Genomic DNA, 10469 nt, shown 5'->3' with positions numbered 1-10469 from the left:
AACATGAGCCTTTGCAATTCGGCACACAAATCTGAGCAAAAAGTGCTGTAGCACTCAAAACCTTTGGTTTGAAATGCTGTGGGGCTGATGGGAGGGAAGCCGGGACAGGGAACATTGTGTGGGCAATGCTGTCCCTCTTTGCACTAATTTAAGCTTGCGGCACAACCAGGGAGGCTGATAAGGATGCAGGAAAAGCCCAAGCAAAGTAAATAATGGAAAGTTTAGAAAATGAGAACAACAGCCTCTACAGACCTCAAAAAATCACCCAAAAAGTACATGCCTTCACTATGGTAATTTTCCCTTTTCTAGTAAGTGCAGGAAACACTGTAAAACATTAGGCAAAAGAAAGCTGGGTTTTCATACTGGCCTGTGAAACAATGCTAGTGACTGGAGACCTGTCACATCACATACTACAGTGGATGGAGAAACGGCGTTAAAAATAGCTCCTCATTGTGCTCCTTGGCTGCTCTCAGTACAGTTTAGCCTCGGCTCTGCAGTCCGAAAGCTTATGCTTTATTGCTGTTCTTTTGAAGATGAGATTCACAATCCCATCAAGTGTCTTAATACAGGTGACAGCCACACTCACCAGACCCTCAAGCAAGACGATGGAGAACAAGCCACAGAAGTGGGTGTGAAGCTCACGGGGTCCAGGCTGACATCCTGAAGACTAAAATTCTGTATACACATCCAGAGCAGCTGCTGGCCCCCAGGAGCGGCTGCTGCGTGTGATCCCGTCATGTATGCCTGGCCTGACCTGAAAGGATCTCCCATTCCTGTCACATTTGGTTATCGATTTCTTTGCTGAGGTAGCCAACAAAATACTCTTCATTGCTGCCTGTTGCAGTAGTGTCACTGGCAGGTGACACACATTACTAGGGGCTTCATTCCTGTTGTTTTTGTCTTCATGTAAGTCCGTGGTAAGGTCGCCGCCTTCTGCAGCAGATGACAGGACAGCAGAAGCCTCTCTGATCTCTATTATTCTGGTTTCCAGAAGTTTTGTAATAGTTCTCAGATATTGCAGTAGTGAACACAGTGTAAAACCCAGACTGGCTACAGACACATGTACCCTCAGGATATCAAATGATCACTTCAGACAGGTCACAGCCACTCCTCCAGGGATCTCATTCCTGCTCAGCAGACCCCTGGCCCAGACTGGGCCCCACAGGGCAGGATGCTGCCGGGGGTACCAGGTTATTCACTTTACAGAACGCCCGAGTTCAGTTTAGTGACCCTGGCAGTGTAAATCCCGCTTGTACTGATACACAGCAGACAGAAATCTGAGGAAACAACCTGAATTGTTTATGACCAAAACAGTAATATCAAACTTCTGTACTGATAACATTCAAGATACAAAACGACAGCAACAAAATGGCTAGCCAGAAGTTCTAGAGAGTAACTTAAAACTCCCCCTTGTTGATCTTATAAGCACATATTCAACACATAGAAAAGCACACCAAAGCAACTGTAATGTATAAAATAGTTTATTACTATAATAAATAAAATTAAACTTTTTTTTTTACAAATATTATTTGTGCTTGTTTAAAAATGTTGAATAGGGATATCATTAATGTAGGTGGCTGCATTTGTAACTGAAACATTCCCAGACAGTGCGTATACATACATATGTACACACGCTGTCTATCTACTGGCAGCTGCTTGGCTGACCACAAAAATAGTATCTACTCATTCTCTTTTTCTAGTCATGCTTCATTGAACAAAGTGACAAATGCAAAGAAAAAGAACCAAGAGTATTTGGTGGATTTCTGAAAGGATAAAAACAAGTGAAGTACATTGAAAAGCGCCAAAGCAACTGCATTAACTGCATATCAATAAAGTGTCCATGCAGTGGTGGCTAAATATTGAAATGCAGACAGGTCTCCAACAGATGTACAAATATTGATTGTATGTAGGTACAATAATATAACACATTCATTAGAAAACTTGGTATTTCTTTATATAGCAGTTCATCCTGATACAAGATTATTGAACTTCTTTCATCTACAGCTAAAATGATTCTTCTTCTATGTTAGTGGTCACAGATTCAGTGGGAAGAAGAAAAAACCCATGAGCCTTTCAGAACAGTTAGTGAAAACCCCAAACTGTTTTGTTAATGTTAGGCATTTAGATCCAGTTACAGAGATGTTTTGGGATTACACATCAAATATGTTTACACAACACTCAACAATCAGCTTGAAACAAATTACAGTTGCAGGTAAATTCACATTAGCTTTGTCAAACTGTAAAAAAAAAATCCTTGAAACAAACACTTTTGCGATATGATGGTTTGGCTCCCTGATATACAAAAGTGTTTAGACAATAGTTATGTCTCTTTGTTTTGTGAGGGGAGAGGGCTATTGGAGTAATTCATTATCCTAATAAGAAGGCAATAAGTGCAGAAAGAAATGTGATTACCAGCAAGTGATTTCCATTAGATTTAGAAAGCTAATCAAAGTGCTTCATCTTTAGGCAACACTGTAAATACTACAGAACATTAAGAAGGAAGGAGAATGGAATCACAGTTTGAATTATATCACTTATGAAAGGGTCTTAAGGCTAAATGTTGGATATATCTTATTGCAAAAAGCTTTATTTTTATTTAATTGAATCAATGCTTGCCACAACAGTGTGGTCAAAACTATGTCAGATTGGAGGATACAGTAACCTACTGTGCCTCACCTCAGATTTCTGGAGCTTCCCCTGCACGGGACTCTCTCTAAAATGTTTGTCTTAATGAATCAGAAGTGCAGCTGAAACACAGACTTTGTTATTGCCGATACACCCACAGGAGACTATGTGGAAATGAAGAATTCAGCAGAAGATGCTTTTCACCACCTAACACCAGGACAAGAAAGCAGAGGTGCAGCGACCATGTGTTACGCTGCCCGTGAGAAGGAGGATTAGGCTCAGCACCTTTGAGACAGCCCCTGGTACCAGGAAAAAGAAATCCATTTATTCTACCATCTCTGTTGCAGGAGAAGCCACAAGAAGCACTACCAGGGCAGTTTAGCTTCAGAGATACTCTGACAACAAATAGTGGTGTATGAGCCTTATTTCCACTGACTATGATACAGCATTTTTCCAATTTCACATGTATTTCTGTTTTCTGACTATCACAACGCTTGCCAGATCTTCTCTCAGTCGCAATGTTTGCCAGACTAACAGTATAAAGTTGAGGCCAACTAGAGAAACCAAAAGTCGTGGCCTTAAAAGTTCAACAGTTAACAAACAAGATACTAACTAGGACATTCGGTGGATGTCTACTGGGAAGATTTAAGCTCCCTTCTTGAACTGGTATCATTAAATGAGGAATGTGCTTTTATTTAACAGAAATGCAATCCATAGACTTATCTATACATAGATATTATATATATGTGTGTATGTACACGCATCTGCACAAGTGTAATCATACACGTTGTTTATATAGTAAAGACAAATTATGTATTAAATTCTTTCACAGACTGGTCAAGAGTGATTGAAAAGATATATCACCAGATATTCACAGTAAATATCTTGTTCGGTTCATTAAAGTGAAGTGTAGAAACAGAACATCACCTTCGAAGCTGTTAAACAGGGTGTTCGCTGGGATTCAGGGCAGCACTGTGAAAGAGATTTAAAGCAAGAATGGTGTTTTTAAAAGTATACATGTAATACCAGACAGAAGTAAATGTATCTGAACACGGTAGGGATTACAGCTGGGTTTTGCTTTTTTAATCCTGTGCTGCATATTGGTATTCTTTCTAACAGTTTAAGCATGAACTTTTGGAAGTTCCCATTTTACCAAATCATAACCCAGGCTCTTTCTCTCAACTACCTGCAACTGAAATCTAAGTCCATCATATAGTAAAAATGGAACACACCACCTCTTTTAGATTAATGCAGGTTATTTATCAGGTTGTTAAATGGCAGAAGCACTATGCCAGAACACAGTTAAAACTGAGGCTTTTTGGTTTTTCTTTTTTCTTATACTATGTACAAGCATTTGCTTGTTAAGGGACAGAGTCTCCTGTTCAGAGATCATTCATTTCTAAGCTGGAAGATAATTTAAGTGAAAAGGCTTAGCCAACATGTAGAGAGAAACAAAAGAAAAAGGAAAAGCTGACAAATAAAATGAAAGAACAAGTAACGAGTACGATGGGTACGCAGGCTGTCCAGCCGTAGGCATCTAAGTGTAAGGCTCAATGGACAAAGACAGATTTGTAACACAGGTGCTTTTAACCACTCTCTAAAGGAGAAGTGCTGCATCGGCGGAGCCTGGGCACCACAGCACAGGTCCAAATTAGTCCAAGGTTCAAAGGATTGGCTAGGCCCATAGCGGGCAAGGTTTTGCTCATTTTAACCACTTGGTAGCCCAGGCAATCCAAAGACCAAAGCTTATCCTAGATAGTATGTCTTTTTCAAATTCTCTTACAACATATACAGGGTACTGAGGGATGATGCAGTCTCCTACAAGTAGCTTTAGTACCTGCCAGTTCATAAAATCATAATAAATGGGTCTAATCCCAGTTACAGCTGTGCAAATCTGAATGACATTGACTGCTGTCAGTGCTGACCTGGAGCAGACACCCTGAAGGTGTCATTGTAAGGAGCAGAGTTTCTCTGAAGTTTCATGACCAATACAAAATCAAATTTGGCCATAATCTTCAAAGACATTAAATTTTAAGTGTAATTCAGGAGTATATTACAATCTTTGAAGGCTTTACAAATGGATTATAAATGGCTTTATAGCCCATTATAAGAGCCTCATAAAAGCTTTAAAAAAGGACTCTGTGCTGCACCCGCCCATCGTCACACAGGGTGTGCAGGACTACAGTATTGTACTGAACGTCAGGCTACATGAGAAGTACCCCCAGCAAATGGGGACTTGTCTTCTTTTATTCACAGGTGTGGCTAATTGTGGGGCTTCTAGGGCCGTGACTCCAGACCAGGGCAATCAGCAACACCAGAATAACCTTGAACATATCCCTGAGGGCACATAAAAATACCACTGAGAAACATTAACTTGGTATCAGCAACAAAGGGCCAGGTAACCTGCAACTGCACATTTAGTTCTACGTCTGCACTGCAATTCTGGAAATACTAGGCACATACTGTGGAGGTTATAAACATTTCCCCCCACATCCACCCGGGATAAGCTAATTTCCATGTTTATCCAACTGGGGGTAAATGGGTGACACTTTCACAAAGCGCTCGCTAAATTCAGCAAGACTTTCAGCCTTTCAAAAATTCTACAAAGAAAACCTAGTGTCAGGAACATAATGCTGATGAGGAATTTGTCTGGATTAGGAAACTGACTCCAAGCCAATCTCTAAAAATTTGCCCGAACTTTTGGGTATCAATTATAAATCATTGTATATCAGTACACCTGTGGTTTACCTGGGCACAATTTCATTATCCAATGAATTTCCTGACTGAGGAGAGTAGAAAGAAAAAAATCATTCAACAGTTTCTAATTGAAACCATTGATGTATGGATTTCTTACCGCAATCATGCCACAGCTATGACAGGTAACTGTTGCCACTTACAGTGATTAAAGCATCAAACACACAGCATGACTTTGGTCAAAGAGAGACTTCCTCAGTATTGCATGTCTGCAGTGCATAACTGTAAAAGACACCAGTTACCACTGGAAAAACCTAAACGTGGAACCAGAAATAAATTAAGGAAATTGCACCTTGGTTTCACAGCAAGTCACCTCCCTACTGCCTTTTCTTGTGGGAGAGAAAAGGTAACCTACAGATTTGATCCTGATAGGTGTTTCTCAGGAATATTTCAGAATTCACAATCTGTGGGCACTTCCATATCAAGCCAAGGTGTAAGACCCTTAAAAGCCAATCCTAAACCAGCTGCCTCTGGACCTGGAAATGGTGGTGCTGCGCTCGGAATAGCCATCATCTTTGAGAGCAAGGGCCGTTACCACAGGAACAGATACAAACAAATACAGTGATTTCAAGACCTGAGCTGGTAGCTTTGCACAGCACAGCCTCACCACTGTGCCACTTCATCCGTGGACCTCACAGTTCCCCAGGGATGTCTGACACAGTTCTGCATTGCACTGTGCAAGCATTAGGCCAGCAGAAATCCTTTCAAATGGTCATTTTCCTTGCCTCTTCCTTACTTAATATGAACAAAAATCTTCCCCAAAAAATCATGTGGTTTTTGTAAATGACATAGTACCATGGAAAAGAATGCAACTCAACTACTCCCACACTGTGTTAAGACCTATTGCCATTAAAAATGAAAACCCCAAAAAAAGTGTTGCACCATGCTTCTGAGCTCTATCCTACTGTTAAATAGTGAACATACTGGATCAGTGGAGAGAATATATTGTGAACATACACCTATATCCCAAGGTGATAACCCAAGCCATGATACCAGCTGTGCTACCCTATCTAATGAATAATGAAGAGTAGTTTTGGTAAAGTGCTTCAATCTTCCTCCAAAAACAGTTATGAAAATATAGGTTTTGGAAACATCTCCTTCTTTAAGAAGCAGATCTTTTTGTTTCCTTGCTACAATAGCACTTGTATACAGTAAGCACTGTATTTCTACCTCTACTATCCATTTGCTTACTAGCTAGATTAGATGAGGAACAATACATCTGGATGTAGAGGAAAATGCCACAATTTAAAATCTTTAAAAGTTCTGCGAAAGCCTTTGGCTACAATGAACATTATCAAAACAGAAACTTCTGAATAATAATTTAACAAGAATTAAAAGAGCAGATTCATAGCAAAACCAGGACATAAATGCCACAGTATATTTTCATGGGGAGGCAAATCTGCAGGACCTGTTACTGATGTTCACAATAACGTTGTGCCGTGGGGCTGTGTTTCAGGTACACTGCACACCCAACCCTCTGTCTCTCACAAGCTGGAGTTAAAAGCAAAGGTGGCAAATATTCAAAGACATCTGAGACAGAAGTTAAGTTTTTGAAAATCAGTATCCTTGACTCAGTGAATGAGAATGTGGAAGATCCCATTTATTAAGAGACCTGAAATACTGTGGCTTCTATTGAGGATGTTGTTAAATGTAATTGCTTTAGCAGTATGTCAGTTTGCAATTAAAAAGTACAATTTTTTTCATCTTTTTAGCCCTTCCTTGATTACCCAAAAATAACTTCAGTACTCAGTACCACACATTCTATTGAAATGAAATGCGTGTCTCCTCTGCTCTTTGCATTATTACAGATATATGAAAATATACTGTGACATTTAACATGCTGTACAGGTGACTGAGACAGTGACAGCAGCAGCAAAAAAAACCCCACCAAACGCTGAAAACATAAGCACTGTGGCAAGTGCTTATTCATATAGGCAAAACCCAAGCTAATGACATAAGGCATGCTCCAAAAACCTCAGAGGTCACCTGGGGCTCACGGGGATGGCTGCTGCTGTCAGAATTCTTATTCCAACATCCCAAGGGAGAGAGGGGGAGCGGGGCGGGGGGGGGGACACGGGGAGGGGGAAATGGGCACCAACAGAAAAAAGAAAAACTTTAGAAACTGTACCCTTGCTGTCAAAAAGGCTTCAGAGTCAGCTGCCATCTTGACATGAGGTTGCAATTCCTGTTACCGTACCTTTTTAGACACAGGGAACATGCTTAGTGAACTGGTCCCTCACTCGTTTTCAAGAAAGATTAAATTTAAAATGTTAGGGGGGCTGTTTCTTTGCTTGTTGGTTTGTTTGTTTTTAAAAAGAAACACCTCAGCTAGCTCCAAACATGTCTTTTTCTGATTCTGGAGACTGGGGCCTTGATATTTCAAACAATTCCTGTGGTGACTGGGAGCTTCTTCTTGAGGTTAATATCCTAAGTATCTCAGCGAGCTGTTTTTCTATATTGGTCATTTTTGTGTTTAAAGCCTTGATGTCCTCTTTCAACTCATGTTTCACTTCTAGCATGGTGGCCTGAAGAGTCTGTTCTGGGATGGGATAAAAGGAATGCTTGACCTCGGTGAGGACCGGGCTGCGGTCCTGCGGGCTTCTTGTCTCCCCGACGTTATCCAAGCGCAAGTCACTTTTCGTAATGCCACTATCACAAGAGTCTGTCTTCTTCAGGGTAGCTTCTCCTGAAGTTTTAGTTCTCTCTGGTAAAGTCTCCATCGACTCTGCTTTAGAGACCTTGTTCCAGTCTTCACCTTTCCCACAGGCATCTTTGAATTTGGCCCAGCCTTTTCGTCGGGGGTAGTCCCCCGCCACTTTACACCCTGCGTAGTCCGATGTTGGGGCCTGCAGCTTTGCCTGGTCAGATGCCCCAGATGTTGAAGCGGACTGGTACGACACAGGGGTTGCCGGACTCTCCCGTACAGTCACAACGCTGGCTTTGACCACCGAGCGGGTGGAGGAGTGCTCCCCTAAAATGTTGCCCTTCTCCACGTCCAGGTCATCCGGATCTCTGCCCCTCTCTGCTGCAAGCCGCGCTTCCTTCTGCTGCCTGAACCTCTGGAACAGCCGGCGGACTGGGTGGTCTGGGGGTAGGATCAGAGGTGCTTCGTTCTTCCTCTTCATTCTCTCCTCTTCTTCACGTTTGACGTCACTGATTTTCCGGAACACAATCTACAGGGGGAAAGAGATTTCGCTCTGTGATTAACTGCACATTTGCTAAGAGGAAAAAGTTGTAGAGAAAGAATTATTTGAAAGAATTTATTTTAACTGACAAATGCACAACCTCTGCACATTTATAGCAACATTTTCAAGTATCTTATCTTGTGTGGAATGTGGGTTATTTCATTATTTAAGAGCATACACCAGCTGTCTTACAACACCAGAAAGAAAAAAAAAAGAAGAAAAAGATTTCTCCAGTTCTGAGAGGTCAGCAAGGCAGCATCATTGTAAGTGTAATGATCCTAGGAAGTTACTTGTTCTATTTGTGTTAAAAGTGACTTCTTATATGTTTTCCTGACTCTATGGTTTAGCACCAAGTTACAAATATTACGAAGAGCCATTCTCATGTTTTACATCAGTCTCATCCCAGAGCTCACTCACTACATGCCACGCAAAATACCTGCTATTATTTTAGTGCAGGTTGGCCACTAATGGGGTCAGTACATCAGAGACTACTCTGGACTCTCCAACAGCAGTTTGCGAAGTGCTTCTTGCCCTCTTCCAGAAGCAACTTGCAGTTTAGGGGTGAGGCAAAGCTCCAGTCAGTCCCACAGTCACGGGTACAAGGACTGTGGGGAATTGACTCTGCAAGACATGGGGAAGCTGTTCATGGCTTGATTACTACAGAAGCTTGAAGAGCTTTATGCCTTGATTTTTTTCTTTATTTCTATGGAAAAGGGGAAATTTTTGCACAAAGAAACATTAATTTTCCATCTACCCTTCTAATTATATCTTCCTGAGCCTGTAGGCTAAGCGGTCTCTATAGGAGCAGCTCAAGGATCTCATGGTACTGATGAAAGCCTCACAGTGCCCCCACACAACCCCAAAGAGCAGCCAGGCAGTGTTTCTTCCCTGGACTTGATGGCAACACATTCTCTTCAAGAACTCCATGTATTTTACATTGGTATTGGTATTTTCCAAGCAAAAAAACCTCCAGTGTGGTATTAAAGGAGAACCAGTAAGTAGTCTGGTTTGAAAATGTGAGGTCCCCTAAGCTGAGGTTTTCAATACAGAGTATAAAAGATGAAGTCCCCAGCTTCTACTGAATGCTGATACCTAATCTCTGTAGCTGCTTTTGGGAAAATCCATTCAAAGTCCTTACGCTCCAATGCAGAAATAACTTTCAGATTCAAATCATTATTAGGAAATGTGTAAATAAACCCATCCCTCTGTTGTAGACAGATTTAAATTAAACTAAACATAATAAGCACTGCTTCACTGGCACACACAAAATGCATGTTTCTCCAGACTCCAATGCTTCTTGACAGTTTTGTCATTGTGAAGCAGGGAAAAAACATCTTAACACTGTATCTTTCGAAGGAAGAAGTTGTCAGACTTGGCAGCGTTTCCCAAATACAAAAGAATAAAATTAGCAGGAAGGATATTTTATTTCCAAGCTGCAATTAGGAAACTAAATGTGAGATAAGAATAAGAAAACAGGGTACTTGACGGGTTTTTTTTCCCCAGGAAACTCAGTCTGCAGTGAGCTCAGTAGAAAGCGGACAAAGCAGAATAATCCTTAGAAGTGAAAGAATAGCACTTACTCCCTGAGAAGGGAGAATCAATACAACGCTCCAGGCTAATGGCTTCCCACACGCTGGCTGTCTCCCGCTTTAATGGAAGGAAGAGTGTCAGCCCCGCATTAGGGTGGCTGCCCGGCACGCTCTGCTGGAGCCTCACGATGCCAGGCAGCGTCTCGGGGGGTCACTCCAGCAGTGGGCTAAGGCCGGCTCTGGTGGCACAAAGCCCCAGCAAACCAAGGCAACTATAAGCCAGGTCATCTTGTCTCTGCAAAATTCTGTCCCCCCAAGCCCCCATACACAATGGTCAGCCTCATAGGGGTCATCAGGGAACGCCCTTGGGTGCTTG

At 41.7% G+C, this 10469-nt stretch overlaps 1 protein-coding gene across 1 annotated transcript in view; it reads right to left on the bottom strand.

The window, feature by feature from the left end:
* Nucleotides 1–1465: 1465 nt before the first annotated feature.
* Nucleotides 1466–10469, bottom strand: part of KCNH1 (potassium voltage-gated channel subfamily H member 1) — a 184610-nt gene continuing 175606 nt past the window's right edge. Inside the window, exons 11-12 of the mRNA XM_074817972.1 lie at nt 7508–8552; nt 1466–3597 (exon numbers count right to left, since the gene is read on the bottom strand). Coding sequence (XP_074674073.1) covers nt 7704–8552 — 849 coding nt within the window. The 3' untranslated portion in view covers nt 1466–3597; nt 7508–7703. The remainder of the gene's footprint in view (nt 3598–7507; nt 8553–10469) is intronic.

Source organism: Strix aluco, chromosome 3 (assembly GCF_031877795.1).
Source record: "Strix aluco isolate bStrAlu1 chromosome 3, bStrAlu1.hap1, whole genome shotgun sequence".
NCBI classification, from domain to species: domain Eukaryota; kingdom Metazoa; phylum Chordata; class Aves; order Strigiformes; family Strigidae; genus Strix; species Strix aluco.
This window is presented reverse-complemented; position numbering and strand designations above follow the sequence as displayed.